This window comes from Onychomys torridus, chromosome 5 (assembly GCF_903995425.1).
Source record: "Onychomys torridus chromosome 5, mOncTor1.1, whole genome shotgun sequence".
Taxonomy (NCBI): Eukaryota; Metazoa; Chordata; class Mammalia; order Rodentia; family Cricetidae; genus Onychomys; species Onychomys torridus.
This window is the reverse complement of record NC_050447.1, coordinates 80086667-80103016: the sequence shown is the minus strand read 5'-3', so window position 1 is coordinate 80103016 and position 16350 is coordinate 80086667. Positions and strand designations below refer to the sequence as shown.

General features: G+C 40.5%; 2 protein-coding genes across 7 annotated transcripts in view; one reads left to right on the top strand and one right to left on the bottom strand.

Moving 5' to 3' along the window:
• Positions 1 to 1991: 1991 nt before the first annotated feature.
• Positions 1992 to 9953, bottom strand: Thnsl1 (threonine synthase like 1). 6 transcript variants are annotated; one of them, XM_036188132.1, is made up of 6 exons: positions 9818 to 9953; positions 8439 to 8531; positions 6908 to 6964; positions 6377 to 6536; positions 2655 to 4955; positions 1992 to 2511 (listed from the first exon to the last, which is right to left on the bottom strand). In XM_036188132.1, exon 5 carries the CDS (start codon positions 4909 to 4911, stop codon positions 2668 to 2670), a length of 2244 nt encoding a protein of 747 aa, XP_036044025.1. In that variant the 5' UTR covers positions 4912 to 4955; positions 6377 to 6536; positions 6908 to 6964; positions 8439 to 8531; positions 9818 to 9953; the 3' UTR covers positions 1992 to 2511; positions 2655 to 2667. The 6 variants fall into 6 exon arrangements, with proteins under 6 accessions (XP_036044025.1, XP_036044020.1, XP_036044023.1 ...); XM_036188127.1 differs by having other exon boundaries at positions 1992 to 4955; XM_036188130.1 differs by lacking the exon at positions 6908 to 6964 and having other exon boundaries at positions 1992 to 4955.
• Positions 9716 to 16350, top strand: part of Enkur (enkurin, TRPC channel interacting protein) — a 25871-nt gene continuing 19236 nt past the window's right edge. Inside the window, exon 1 of the mRNA XM_036188133.1 lies at positions 9716 to 10604. Coding sequence (XP_036044026.1) covers positions 10528 to 10604 — 77 coding nt within the window. The 5' untranslated portion in view covers positions 9716 to 10527. The remainder of the gene's footprint in view (positions 10605 to 16350) is intronic.

Below are 16350 nucleotides of genomic sequence, written 5' to 3'. Positions count from 1 at the left end.
GTGGAGTACCCACCCTATACCACACTGCACAGTGGAGTACCCACCCTACACCACACTGCACAGTGGAGTACCCACCCTACACCACACTGCATAGTGGAGTACCCACCCTATACCACACTGTACAGTCTAGTACAAACACAGTGGAGTACCCACCCTAGACACTGTACAGTGGAGTACCCACACTACACAATGGAATACCCCCCTATACCACACTGCACAGTGGAGTACCCACCCTACACCCCACTGCACAGTGGACATGAGAAAGTGGGATCATACAGCCTTTGGCAGCTCTAAATCTTACTTAGAACATGGAGAAATGTAGATGGGTAGAAGTGTGGGTGCTTGGAGAGGTTTTGCTATGAATGCTAAACTATGAAAAGAGCATCTAAATACCACAGGGAGTCAGGCTCCCTTGGAGACACTGAAGAAACAGGAGAGGAATGGAGCAAGATACTAGAATGAAGCACGTTCTCAGAGCTGAAGGACACTGGACACAAGGCTCATCTGGACACTAGCCCTTGAAAGGAGGACCACCACCGAAATCGCATGGGAGGAGAGTGAGCGAACACTGCTGCTCATCTCCCCTTTACAAGAGGGAGCTGAAGCCGGCCATGGCGCACGCCTTTAGTCCCAGCACTTGGGAGGCAGAGGCAGGTCCATCTCTGTGAGTTTGTGGGCAGCCTGCTCTGCAGAGTGCATTCCAGGACATCCAGTGCTACATAGTGAGACCCTGTCTCAAAACAAACAAAAAAAAGAAGTGCTGAGGGATGATGCGAACCAAAGGCCACACGAAGACACCAGATAACCATTTAGACACCAAGAGAACCAACTAAGAGTAAATTAGGCAGACACAGCATTTTCTCTCTGCTGCCTGACTTCCAAAAACTGTCCTTCAGGACTCCATCTGCTTTGGAACCCTGATTACTTCATAGCAATATTTTCCTCTTGTTAGCTCATGTATTTATTCAAAGACTGAGTCTCACTATGTAGCACAGGCTGGTCTCAAGCTCGCAGTCCTCCTGCCTCAGCTCCCCTGGTGCTGGAACCACAGGTGTGTGCCACCACACCTCCTTCCTTTTTGTGTTCAATTCTACCCCACCTGGCTGTACCATTTGCTTTCCACTTCTTCACACACTGCTTGGCAGCAGATATTTTGTGTTGTACATCACTTAGCCTTCATGTGTTCTTCCATTAGTTGTTGAGTCCAAAAATCAAGTATTTTAACATTATCCCATTTTTTTTTTGAGAATGCATTACCATGCACACAGCAGCATGAGGATAATTTTCTAAGTATATCCACTGAAGTAAATATTCTGAAATGATAGACTGTATACACAAATACCCACAGAGCTTTGAGTCTCTATTATAAACTGCTTCAGGTTTTTCATTTCTGACTTTTTTTTTTTCCTTTTCAGACAGGAGCTCATGTATCCCAGGCTGGCCTCAAACTATGTAGCCGAACATGACTTTTAAGTCCTGCCTCCACCTTCCTATGTGCTGAGGATGAAAGCCAGGGTTTTGTGCAAGCTAGGCAAACACTGTACTGGGATATTCCCAGCCGACACTACAGGCTTTAGAATTCCATTTTAAAAGCCAAAGCCAGAGATCTGATGCTAATATGTAATTGGTTTAATTTCAAACTTTAAAACAAATTGTTCCTTACCCATGAAAACTATTAATCTTTTTTATCATTTTAATTTTTAATATAACGTCTCTGTAAGGTAACTAGACAGAATGTCACCAGCAAAGACCCAGTCTGTGAGGAATGCCATCTTGTGGTGGAGAGTAGCCCACTGCACTTCAGGTCGGTGACAACCTTTAATCCAGAAAGTAAAATACAGAGGAAATACACACACAAGTCACAGTTAAAATCACTGCCACTACACAGGAATGGACATTAAGCATTTGCATCAATTTGTATGGACTTAGGTGTCCAAAAGTGTTCATTAAAACTGAGACAAATAGAAACAGACTCCAAATAATACAGAAGGTGGCTGTCTATAATTATACTTTTATTAAAACTTTTAGACATTACTGATTTGGGAACACCTTCCTCTTGAAGTAGGTTTATTTATTTCTGTGTTCACTATTTCTGTTGACTGCTACACGATAGAGTTAAATGTTGGCTTGATTTTCAAACTTCATCGGCCTAACTATAAACTTTCTAAGAGCAGTGAATGGTCTGGGAAACACGTAAGCAACTGTTATCCAAAATGGAGTTTGAACAGGTTAAAAATACGATGACTCTAATATTAGTGAACTTCCTGCTTCTCTGTGAGTTAATTATCTCAGACAGCAAACTGTTAGAACAATAAACAGTAAATGGATGGATACAGATGCAGTACTTAACTGTGCTTAAGTATCTTTAAATGCTAAGCTAAATACCAGATATTTTGTTCCTCTCAGAAGTGGGGGTGAAGGAGAAACTGCCATACCCCACATGAGCAGAGACTAAACCTTGACAGCACGAGGTCCCAGGGACTCTGCTGGCATCTGTCTCTTCCGGAGGACCTGAGGAGGCACACCACAGGTGTAATGGTCAGTCCTGGGGATCAGGACACGGAATTTCCAACAGATGCACACATAAACATTTACACAAAACAAAATGCTATTGTAGTCCAAATCGACTCTTGAGATTTATTTTTGCTTCTTACCAAGAAAAATCCTCTACTCAGACTGCCTTAAGAACCGATGTTGGATCAGCTTCTCCACGTGACTCTTGAGGACATTGACATCCGCTGCACAAACCTGGTAGTCCTCCTTCCCTTCCTGCTTCATCCTCTCCAGTAAAGCCTCATGAGGAGGTGGGAGTGCCTTGTAGGAGCCCAGTAGGTAAAGCTGGCTTGATGACGTCTGGTTGAGTTCGTTAATCTTCAGTGCCTGCAGGATAGCAGGTGCAAACTTGGAGTAGTGAGCTATCGATGAGATGATCACTGGGCAAGATTTGTCTTGTGTCCTGTCTGCAACCACTTTTGCAACTGCGGTATGTGGATCCAAGATATACCCTGACGTGTTGTAGGTAGTGGTGATGGCTTCGAGGCACTCTGCCTCAGAACACCAGTCTGCAACCAAGTCCTGCTGCAGCTTCTCCACTAGCATCCTCTCTATTTGGAAGTGGAGCTGACTCTCCAGCTGATTAAATAAATCTGCCATCAACTGTCCATCTTTGTTAGCCATCAGGTATAAATGTCGCTCCAGGTTTGAAGGTTTGAGGATATCTATTGAGGGTGAAAAGGTTTGTGCTAATTTCCTATCCCGTAGATCATAATGCCCAGTTTTTATGAAATCAGTCAAAACATGGTTCTGATTAGAGGCACAGATAAACTTTCGAATAGGGATGCCCATCATCTTGGCATACACTGCTGCTAATATGTTGCCAAAGTTTCCTGTGGGCATACAGACATCTACTGGGCTTCCAAAGGAAATAAACCCTTGGCTTACAAGATCAAGATAGGCAGATGCATGATAAACGACCTGGGGAAGCAGTCGAGCCCAATTTATAGAGTTAGCTGAACTTAGGATTGTTCCATATTCCACAATCAGAAAGCCAGTAAAATCAGAATCATTAAATATCTGTTTTACAGCTGTCTGGCAAAAATCGAAATCTGACCTGACACCTATTGCCCATCCATTTTCTCTCTGACTTCCAATTATCTGTGCCTTCTGAAACTCACTAACTCCATTCTCTGGAAAAAATGTGACCACAGCTATCCTTTGTTTGTCATTTTTATTAAGGTGGCTAAAACCATTTAAGACTGCGCTCCCGGTGTCTCCAGAAGTAGCTACAAGTAACATGTAATTGCAACTTGATGGGATGCAGTAGGCAAAAATATGAGGCATGAGCTGTAAAGACAGATCTTTAAAGGAGCCCGTGGGCCCATAGAACAACTCCAGGATGAACTGATTGCCTGAAAGGTGCCTGACCGGGGCAATTTTGGAGCAGGCAAAGTTGTCCCCATAAGCAGTTTCAATCATTTCTCCCAGTTTGGAGGCAGGTATGTCTGCAGGGTGAATACACCTTTCCAAAAGTATCTGTGCTCTTTCTATATAGGTTGCTTCTATTAGGCTTTTCCACTCCCCAGAGCTTAATTTTGGAAACTCCTTCTCAGGTACGAAGAGTCCACCATCAGAAGCCAATCCCTCAATCACAGCCTCGCTGAAGTACTTCGGTGGGAACTGCTTGTCCTGGTCTTTAAGACAAACGTGCCTTGTTGAAATGAACGTCTCGGAGTCCACGTCTTGATATCTTCTCACGGCATCCAGCACTTTGTCGGCGACCTCCTCGGCGGGAGCGCCGCTCTCACAGAAGACTCGGGTATCGTACCACTTCTTATAGTACAGTCTTTGGTGTTTCAGCAAGTCTCTCACAGATGTTCCCGAGGCCTGACCAACAACCCTGGCAATTTTCATCGACTTCAGACGACTAATTATATCTACTAGAGGCACATCCAGGTATACAACGATTCCATTTTTCTTCAGATGCCACATGCTAGCATCGTGCATGGGATTGGACCTACTGAGGGAAATCACACTTCCAGATGCAGACAAGTTTAGCACGGCTTTTCCTTCCTCTTCTAAAAATCGCTCGTGACCAACATCCTGCAGTTTTTCAGAAGCGCTCATGTTCCAGGTTTTCTCAAGGATATCATTCTCCACGTCGATGACACAACAGCCTAGTTTGTGACCCAGTATTCTGCCCACCGTTGTTTTCCCTGCACCAGGAGCCCCCATCAGGATAATATTTTTGTCTCCAAGAAGAGAGTGGGTTGAGTGCCATGACTTTCCTGGTTCTGCACGTGCAAAGGCTTGTGGAAGCAGGAGCTGAGTGCGAGTCCGCACTCTAACCGGTACACTAGAAAAACACGTCCGCGTTATCTGTTTCAGATGTCGGCATCTGGTCAAGCTCAGCATTTCTTTATACTTTCTGTCCAAGCCAATCTATGGTTGGCTTTGGCCTTTTTCAAGACATAAAATTTAAAAAAAAAAAAAAAAAAAAAGACATGTGGTTACTTATTTCAACAAATGGTTAAAATCCTGATAGGACAGACTATATCCATGCCCTCAACACATAAGATGTTCAAAGTATTTCAAATTGATGAGACACTTAAAAAGTATTATTATAGACACAGTGCATACTAACTATTCTTCTTCATAAACTGTTACAATTATGACATATTAATTACACAAAGCAACGAGCTTCACTGTGCCGCTTCCATTATGCTTTGATCAGGCCCTGATTACCCTTTCTCCGCCCCTTCCCATCCCCCTCCACCCCTCCTCTCCCATCCCTCCCTCCCAGTCCCTGTTCTATTATTATGTCTATTTGGTTGTCTGAGAAAAAACACATAGTATTTTTGTTAGTATCTTTTCAAATTTCAAGATACCAATAAAATAAAACTTTAAAAAGATGTGTATGACTCCTAGTATTACAAAAAGCAAATATTAAGGGCAGAAATCTTATTTAAAAATATCATATCACAGAGTCTTTTTCAAAAACACAGTAAGTCCTATCAGTCTCTGTCTTTTTTGTAGGAACACTGTTACAAATACTGCATCATGATTTATTGGCTTATAACACATACAGAGACTATGTGGAGTTGTAGTAATAATTACTTGCAATTTATAAAAGCTGAGCCACACTCTTAATATTCAACTTATCTTTATGATCATGTTGATAGACTATCATTATTTATTAATTTCTAATACAAACCATAACAGGAAACTAGAATAAACAAGTACACTTGCTTATAAGATGCATAAACAATTTTCTAAATTGCAAGTCTAAGTGTGCCCTTTTCTTCCCTATATGCCTTTAACCTGCAAACTGTTGAGGCTCATGTTGACATATTTTCATATTTGATGCCTTTAAAAGGCCATAGTGAAATGGATAATTAATAAAGATTAATTAATGAGGTCTTCATTTATGTTCTTATAAGCATTACTAATGGTGGGACTTAATTCTAGACTCAGAGAAATAAGGAAACTTGGGAAGGTACTCAGTGGTGAAAAGAAAACTTGTTTTGGCATATGGAGATGATCTACTTGTCCATATCAATCCAGCCCGTCTTTGGGAATGTACTCATCCTTAAAAGAAAGCATGCCAAACTAGCAAACCTTCTGTTACAATAAAATTCAATTGATCATACCTTGCAATATTTCTCAAACTGGCTGAGGTAACTTTACAGGCACGAAGTTGGAGCTTTTTACATGCTCCCCGACAGAACTATTTTGCAGCTAAACTATATCAATAGTTTATTAAGTGGCTAATTAATTATGAAAAGTTCCCAACAGTACACTGCTATTGATACTACCTAAAGTCTGTCTGCAATAAAATCTTTAGACCATTTTTAAAAAGCTAACTCTGAATTTTACTTACAAGCACTCTGACCTATCAAGAGAAAGAATTCATTTCCTTATTTGGCTTTGTATGGCGTTGTGTTTAACTCCACTGAAGCATACACACAAACTAACAGGAACCACAGATGAAGAAGAGTCTATTAAGTCTGAGGCAAAGCTGATCTTGGCAAACGTAGGATCTACAATGCAAAAGAATTTCAAGTTAATCAGAACTTTATACAGTATCATAAAATTTCATGCATAAATATTTCAAAATGGCACCTGAACTTTGTAAATCACAAGACAATTATTTTTTTCATGTTTCTAAAATCTATTATTGAATGATTAAGATATTGGGCTTTTCTTTATTGCCACATTTATAGTAAGATAGCGAAGAGTTTTGCTAACAGCAACAAAGGTATTTTTACCATCAAGCAATAAAAGACAACATAAGCAGGCCTGCAGAGGGCACTTGTTCTTGCAGAGGACCAGGATTGATTTCCAGCAGCCACACAGCAGCTCACAACCATCTGTAGCTCTAATTTCAGGGGATCTGGTACCCTCTTCTCACCTCTATGGGCACCAGTCAGGCACGTGATACACAGGTATCTGTGTGAGCACAACACTCCTACATACAAAATAAAATAAATTTAAATTAAAAGACAACATAACCAAATAGTAACGATTGCAAAATCTTTCACAGTGACATCTGATTTTAATCATTTAATTGTATGTTTAATGAGGGGCAGATCAGAACTAAAAGCTATAAAATGAGGACCTAAATTGTTCTTTCAGATTTTCTTACCCATCCAAGTACCATGAAAAGCCTGTAAGCACCTGCCACCCACATACACATCTTAGCTACTGAAATAATAGGTCTGTGATAAATGCAAAGCATATATTCTGGTGACCAGCACAAAAAATATTAATATTAATCATTGCCAGTCATTGACAAATATCAAAGAATCTATAGACCAAATTGAATTATCCAGGGATAAGGCTAAGCATATCATTTATAAATTTTCAGAGAAAACAGTGGTGCTTACCCCAAATTAAAAACAATTTTGCTATGCAGTCTGATATACTCTCTAGAATAAAGCAAAGCCTAAGGAAAATTTTAACTTAAATCACTCAACAATTTGTAAAACTGTACTCTGGTACTGTGTGTTAGCACTACCTGTTTTTAAGGACACTGTGCAGAACAGCATAATTAAGTTTCTATTTATGCACAGGTAACACTCTTAGTTACACACATGCATCAAATACACACACACACACACACACACACACACACACAAACACACACACGCACATGCACCTTGGAAGAACTGTATAATACCTGAGTAGCTGGTTTGTTTTTATTGATTGAATGGACAATGAATCTTTCATGTTTAATTCAACTTTATATTGGTTGCTTGATGTCTATTGCATAAAGAGCAGATAGTGGAAAAGCAAACACGATCCACGTTAACTTTATGTCTCCAGTCTTCTTTGGCCTTACCTCCCCCATGCTCTCATTTCAACTTTCTCTCATTTCCTCTTTACAAACGACTTTGGGAGAGCAAAATAAAAACAAGGCTACTGCAGAGTTCAATTTCTAAGTCCTGCTTCACTGTCATTTCATAGTAAAGGTCCCCATTAGACTGGCAGAAGGTGGGCAAGTGCTGTGACAAGTGAGACAGTACCCTTCCTAAAGAAAATCTTTGTCTTAAATGACATCCTAAGCTTTGCTTTGTAATACTGAGCCATAAAAATAACTTGGGAGCCTCTCTGCCAAAGTCTAAAGGAAAAAGAGGATAGAATGACTCCCCACTGTTGAACATCTAACTGAATCTGAGTCTATACTACAGTTGCTTGGCATTCAGGTGGTTAGGCTCTATAATGCCCTGAACTGGTGAGCAAGGCCACTCACTACTCATTCTTAGGCAAAATGCTGGGTTGGGTTCCTATGAGCCTCCAATCCTTTTTCCCATGAATGAATATATTAACACTACTCCATATGCCTATATGTGCAATGACATTACGTACACAGCTCATTAATTACTATGAACTAAGCCTGCAGCACTCTGACTCATACCTGAATGAAGCTCATCTTAACATACCTGTTTTATCTGTAAAACACACCAGTCTCTTCAATACGTGGAACTACTACAGAGCACTTGAGTGCTCAATCTAGGAACCTGTTCAAGTGATCACTGAAACCATAAGAATGAAAAATATGTGGCAGTAAACAAAATATAAAAAGAGTATCTATCACTGAAACCCCACACAAGGCAACAAACACCTTGTTTGACTTCAGTTGGGAATGTATACATACCACACTTCAAAATTTTCACTGCCATGTGCACGTCCACGAATAACTAAAAATGTGCGGCCAGGTATTGATTTGGGAGATTATGAAAAAACTTGAGCACCCAGGACATTAACATACGGAATCCACAAATAATGTGGATTCCCTTTATTGAAAGCTGCATTCTTGCATCTTTTTTCATGTATAGATTCCTTCCAATTAGAAAACGAATAAACCTTGGGGTGTTCACGTGGCTCCAACCACTGTCCTAACATATCTGAATCCTTGGGTTCAATCCTGAGGCCAGGAAGGTAGAAATGTCTTGGCTAATGACTGTCAAGATGGTTAATACTGTTGTCATTCTATGAATTCATAATTCAAACTTTAGCATGCACAGAAACAGATTCCCCCAGAGAATTTTTTCTCTATCCATTTTAAACAAAAAGAAAAAAAGCAATCACTTTTTCCAAGGCAAAAATGGGTAATCTCTGTTTACACCCAAATCTATATAAAACGTCTTTCTTAAAAACTCAGTGTGATGTGAAATAAGGAGAATCATCCCCCAAAAGATCATTCATCCCCCCAAAAATTAAATTCTATCAAATCAAAAAGCAGAAAATTAAATTTATTCTTTATTCTTACAGAATAAAATTTAGCAAGAGCCTCAAATTAAGATTTGTATTGAGCGAAGTCTTCCAAGTAGGAACTGAAAAGCTCACTAAGCCACCAGGCCATTTAACCCATCCACAAGAAGTCAGAACTGCATAAGTGATGTGCTGGACTTCCCGATGGACACCTTCCCCAGGGGATTCAGAGATACGGATTTTCCCTCCCAAATCAGTGTGTGACTGGGGTCAAGGCTTCCAAATGAGCTTGCAGTTACAAGTGCATAAGCATGAGCGGAAGAGCAAATGGCTTAAAACGGAATAAAAGCACTTCTCGCAGAGGAAAAAAAAAAAATGTTTTCACAAAAGGATCAGGGGGCTGAAACCTGGGCAAAACCGGAGGCTCTCTTCTAAAAGCTGGTCCACTCGTGCCCGCGCCTGCGCTCTGGAGATATAGAGGAGCGCAGGGCGGGCCGCGGGGACCGGTGCGACAGGTGGATGGCCTCGCGGGGCCGATCGGGCGCGACGGAAGGAAGGACGCGAGGGCAACGCCCGCTAGCCTTTCTTTCCTCCTCCATTAACTCACCAAGTAAACCACCCAGAGAAGACCAGGGAGAGGAAGAGGAAAGGAAAGCAGCTTCGGCACCGCCAAGGCAACCTCAGCCGGCACGGGGGCCCCAGAGCCGCTGCATCTGCGCTTGCGCCGACTGCGCTGCGCCGCTAGGCCGGCCACGTGACTGGTACGCCCCGCCCACTGACCCGCGGCTCCTCCCCTTACCGGACCGCTAGCTCCGCCCCTGAAGAGGCACGGCCTGCGTGTTGGAGACTATTGTGTGACGCCTGCGCACCAGCCACGCTCTCTATTATGGTAGAATTTTTCTTCTCAGGTGCACCGAAGACAAAAAAAGCATTTTTTTTTTTTTGAGTGTGTGTCTGGGGGAACACTGTTTTCATGTCGTCTTTCCCAAAGGCGCAGGAACGTTCTTACGTATTTCTCAGGCTGGAGTTACAAAATAGGGACCAGAGAAAACCAGCTTGCCACTTCCCGTTTCCTAGCAACTGTTTCCACAGCAACCACTCGGTCGACAACGCTAAGCAGTCTCAGGAGGAGCACAATAGTTTCTTCCTGAAAAGGGGTCGCTACGAAAGGGTCAAAGGGAGACTATTATACGAAAGAGAAATTTCAGTTTCTTGTTAAGAGACCAAGACAAGAAAAAAAAGCGGCGAGAAAAGGAGCAGAGACCGTGGCTTAGGTAGCCAAAAGTTGAGTAGTTGTTAAGGAATCCTTTGGTGGCCATGGACCCATCCTGCACTTCCGAGAGTATTTATAACCTCATACCCAGTGACTTGAAGGAGCAGCCCCAGCCTCCTAGGTATGTGGGTAAGCAACAGTGACTTCGGCTCAGAGGAAGCATGGAGACTCCTTTTAAGGACTTACTGGGCTTGCATATCATAGGACTTTTAAAATCTATTTTTGTTATAATGAAGTAGCCTTGGGTGGCAACTTAAAGAACAGGTGAACAGATCTATTTAGCTTTTCCTAATTCACAGAGAAGGTGGGCTAGTGCTGTGAGAAGGTCATATTATGGCCATAGTCTCCTGCTAATACGTAATTATTGATCCAGTTATATGTGGTGTGGTGTCTAGTGCGAAATTTCATGTCGTGAGAAAGAGAAAAAACAGTTGTATCAGTCCGTTTTTGGAAATTCTATGTTTGATTTTAGGAATTCCGTGTCGTATTTGATTTCATGATCTCTCTTTTTGTACTCTTTTGCCTCCCATACTTTTCATCTAAATTAAATTCTCATTTGCTTCTAGGCCTTGGTACTTGAAGGGGTTTAACAAAGATGGTGGTCTAGAGAATATTTTCTAGGATTTTTTTTTTCCGAATCTTATGGTTTAATGGAAGGAATATAGGTGGATGGATAGAAATTCAGAAATATATAATTGAGGGAATTTTTTTGGTTATTTATGTATCTGTTAGACCCTCCACCCACCCCCAAATCTCCAAATCTCAAAAAGGAAACTGCAAAATAAATGTCCCGGATACTCTGCCCTGTAGCTACTTCTTAAACTCTGTTGATGTCTAAGAGAGGAGAAGAGGGCATTCTCATTTTGACTCATGAAGGTCACAGCCACTTTAAAAGAACCAACACTTAGGTTTGCATGCCTATTCCAGCATCCAGGAAGCTGAGTTCAAGGCTAGCCTGGGCTACAAAGGCAAACTCTGTCTCTAAAACCAAACAACCAAGAAACCATGTGGCCTCTACCCATGCTGCCTCAGCTGGGAGCTTGTCTTCTGTTCTGGTGTTCCTGGAAGGAGGCTCTTCTCAATCTCTGGGCTTTCTTTAGAATTAAGTTCTTAAAATGTATTTTGTTATAAAAAAAATTATGAAAAAAAAAGGAAAAGAAACCAACCCTCTGAGCTTTAAAAGTCAAGATTTACAAATTATTATTTTGGAGGTATTGAATTAATTTTCAGTTGTTCTCTGATTTGAAAAATAAATTAGATAAACATCTCTAAGGTTCCCTCCAAATGTAGTGGTCAACTTCTTGTTACTTGGAGTTGTAACAGCAAAGTGTAATGCCTTCCATTTTAAGCCTGAGTAGCTTAAACCAGAGCAATCACAAATATTGTACTTCCATTGGCTTATCAAAAATCTAGTTGAGGTCAAGGTTGAGGTCAGGCAGGGACATAAATGCTGACACACTTGTGGAGTTTACAATGTTCACATGACTTGTGGCTAAATTTGGTCCAAAATTCCCATATACTGTACCAGATAAACTTCCTCTTCTCTATAACACACTGAAAGAAACTGCCTTCTATGGAATACTGAATTTGGATGTCATTTTATTAGTTCAGCATTCTTTTATTAGTAAAGAGCTTACTGCACCTGGGAATTTTTTTTTTTAAATAACAGAATCCATTTGGTTCCTGTTCTGTGTATAACAGTGCCCTAGTATTCTTGCACATGTATGTCTAAAGAAATAAGTACAATAAAATAAGTACTTAGTATGGGAAGGAATAAAGGAGGTGCCCTAAATAACCCAGTTAGGTGAAGTCAGCTTCAATGTTAGCAATTATGGTGAGAGGGTTTTGACAAGATGCCACACATGCAAACTACTGATCTGTTTTTAAAAAAATTATAAAAGTCACCATTCTCCTTCACCACACTACTGTGAGCTTATTCTCCTCAGCCTTCTCATTAATAGACTGATCACAAGAAATATATTTAAGTGTACAAATCCTGTTTGCATCACTGAATTATAATCCGAGCTCCAGGGGAGCTTGCCATGGCTTTGAAGTCCTGACGAAGACTCATCACTGGCTGCACCATGATGCCCCACCTGTCAGAGTTAACAGTCTTCTTGTTGGACAGAAAGAGGAACATTAAAGTGTTGATTAAGCACAAATATATTATTTAAATCCCTAATGAAAGTCTCAAAAAAAATGAGTGTAAGAGTTATTTCAAAATGGCAATTTGCACTTTCTGACATATGAATGAAGAGAAGGACATAGCATACCAACAGGGTTTTGTCAGCAAGGAAAATTGCAGCTGCCGTGTTAATCTGAGTCACCAGGACTCGGGCAAAACAAAGTATTAAATTTATTTAGTTTAAAAAATTAACTCAGCTGGGTATGGTGGCCCACACCTTTAATCCCAGCACTTGGGAGGCAGAGGCAGGTGGATCTCTAAATTCAAGGCCTGCCTGGTCTCTAGAGAGAGTTCCAGGACAACAAGGGCAACACCTCGGGAGAAACCCCCGTCTCAAAATTCAAAACAAAAAACCCCAATATACATATCTACTAGTAAGAAGAAACATAGATACTGTTGCAACTGGTACTACCCAAAGAATCATGGCTAACCTTCTAGTACTTCTGATGCTCCAGACACTATTTTTTACAATCACTATTTATTCCCACAGGAACTCCATTAGATGATTAGTATTACCTTAATTTTATGGAAGAGAAAACTCGAGTCCAGAAGGTCAAAGCAAGTAAGAAGGACAAGAGCTAGGACTGGCACATGTCTTACTGCAAGGTCCAAAGGTGGCTCGGCTTGCACACTGCCCAAAGAAAGGAAACTGGAGGGAGGCCGCTGCTTCGGTAGCATTCGCCTTTGGATGCTGACAACTTCTCGAGTATCAGATATTGTTAAGTGTCCATACATTGTTTTTTCCCCCGTACAATAAGAGATGTTGTGATGAGACTACCGGAGAGGAGAGATTATGGTGACAGAAAAGTACGATGGCATTACAGATGAGCTGGAACATGGCATGTGAGCTTGGAAGTCTTACATCTGTCTCAGGTTAGACTTGGCACTACCAGAAAGCAGTCAGTCATCAACAAATGAAGAAATGTGACTCCAAGTCACTACGTCATGGCAAACATTAAACTGTCGTTGAGCAGAAGTATGGGTCCCTTTATAGGGAGCCTTGAATATACATCCTCATGGTTGCTGGTTCTAGGACACACTGTAGGATGAGGACAGGGGTCAGCATCAGTCCCACAAGGAATGTGCCATGTTTCATTGGTCTGATATTACTCCAGTGCCAGCATAATTTGATGAAAGCAGTTTGAACAAAAGTGTTGTTCTCTAGTTTAATTGGGTAGATTTTCCTGGTATTTGGGTCAACACTGTCCAGTAAGAATGTAATACACTAAAACATTTTCTTATAGTCATTTTTAAAAGAAAAAAGAAGGCAAAAGCTAAATTCACCTTAATGATGTACCTTGTTTCACCCAGTGTATCTCCAGGATGGTTATTTCAGTATGTGGCACTAGACCCATTTCAAGTGTTTAATATCCACAAGTACTGAACAGCAGAAATCTAAATGAATATATTGACATTTGCCAAGTTATGTTTTTCTCAGTAGCTTATGAGAGAGCATAATTAGACTCAATGAAACACACCTGCATTCCTGGTGATCAATTAAGTACAGCATATACCTGTGATGACTAACCAGTCTGGGAATGGAATTCATCTGTTTTTGAAAAATAATTACTTTATATAGTCAAAAGGATGAATTGAAAATAATTTCAATGCCTATGGGTGAACTTACACAGTATCTAACTAAATGTAAAAAAAAAAAAAAATCTCCTCAAGAAATAATTTGGAGGACTTTCTAACACAGTTTGAGCCCCAGCGTCACTATTAATCTAAAATCAAAAGCATGAGCACACGCAAGCGCGCGCTCCCTCTCTCCCTCTCTCTCTCTCTCTCTCTCTCTCTCTCTCTCTCTCTCTCTCTCTCTCTCTCACACACACACACACACACACACACACTGTAGTTTCTCAGATGTCTCATTCACCAAAAGGAAAAGCTGAAGTTTTTTCAAATTACCAGCACATTTGAGTATATTATTTCTTTGTGTGTCAATTTAAAATGTTATAAAATGGATCACTATATGGTGATAGTTAGCAATAAAATAGTTATAGTATGTTAATTGAGGATGACAGTTTTAGTTTCAAAATAACATATCCCTAGCCCAGTCTAATGTAAGTAGACAGCAAATCCGGTTATCTGATAAAATTACCTGCTACATCTTTAGAGTAAAGCAATTCAATTTCAAATATGTAATGAAATGTAGCTACTTAAAAGAATATGCATTGCTGGGCAGTGGTGGCATGCTCAGGAGGCAGAGGCAGAGGCAGAGGCAGGCAGATCTCTGAGTTTGAGGCCAGCCTAGTCTACAAAGTGAGTTCCAGGGCAGCCAGGGATACACAGAGAAACCCTGTCTTGAAAACAAAAAAACAAAATAATAATAATAATAATAATAATAGAATAAGCTCTGCATATACTGATATGAAAAGGTATCGCACTATATCATATTTAAAAAATAAAGTTTCACATATACATGTACATATATCCATTAAACAAGTACTGTAAGAGAGTCCCATCAATTTGATAAAGAGCAAGAGAAGGCTATGGAATGGTTTGGAGGGAGGAAAGGAAATGGAGAAATATGTAATTATATTACAAATCTCAAAAAAAAAAAGAAATAATCAAATATATATCAGCAAAGCTGAGAATTTTGATGACTGTTAGTGCACTAAGGGGAAGAAAAATTTAAAAGAAAACAACAGATTAAAGCTGCAATTTACATAGATAAACACAAACTGAATTTATACTGTAAAATCAATTGGAGAAATTAATGGAAGGGAGTGCAATTATCATTCATTTGTAATTAATTTGAAATAAAAATAGTTACAAATATAGAATAAAATATCAGAGTTTTATGTAACCAATGAATATGTTTTTTGATTCATATACACACAAAAAGTACTGAATCACACGTTTTCAAAGCAAGAAGGAGGTGGCCATAGACATACCCTGTTTCACATAAAAGGAAGCCCCCTTATTGATGGTGACCCCTTCTCTGTCAACTCCCACAGAAGCTCTAAGGCACGGGTCTGGCCTGAAGATTGCTTCCTGAAGTTGTCTTGTGACGTGTACATTCCCATAATGTTCCCAGGTACTGACTGAGTTCTCGGTTGAGGAAAGGCCCTAAAATGTAGGAACAGTTTGTGTTGGCAAACACGGTTGTGTGTCCACAAGGGCATGAACTGATAAGGTAGAACCCTGGGCATGGAGAAGGGGTGTGAGCAGAGTGAAGCCATACAGACATGAGACTGTCAAAAATTAAAACCCAAATTAGAAACAGACCAGAGAGAAAACAGATTATCCCAAATTCTACACCCTAAGGGTTTAAACAGTTACATTTTAATGTATTTCCTTCCAACAATATTAGTGCAAATATTTTGATATATTGTTAACTTGGGTAGTAGATGTTATACATACAATTTTCATCAGGTTCTGGGAATTTTCTAAAGTTATTGAGTATTCCACAAAATGAAATCTATTTTTAATTACTATTAAACCAAAAAAAAAAAAAAAAAAAGATAGCCAAACTTCGGCTTCCACGTGAGGGTGGGGATTGTTCTCTCTCCAGAAAGAGCTGGGGGAAAATCACCTGGAACAAAGGGCTTCAAACACCAGAGAGTGGACAGTAGAGAGTAACTCCCTCCCCCACCCCCCACCCCCCACCCCCGAGAAAAGGACCAGGAATGAGGCAGTCTGTCGTTGCCCTAACAGACACTCTGGAGACTACTTCCTG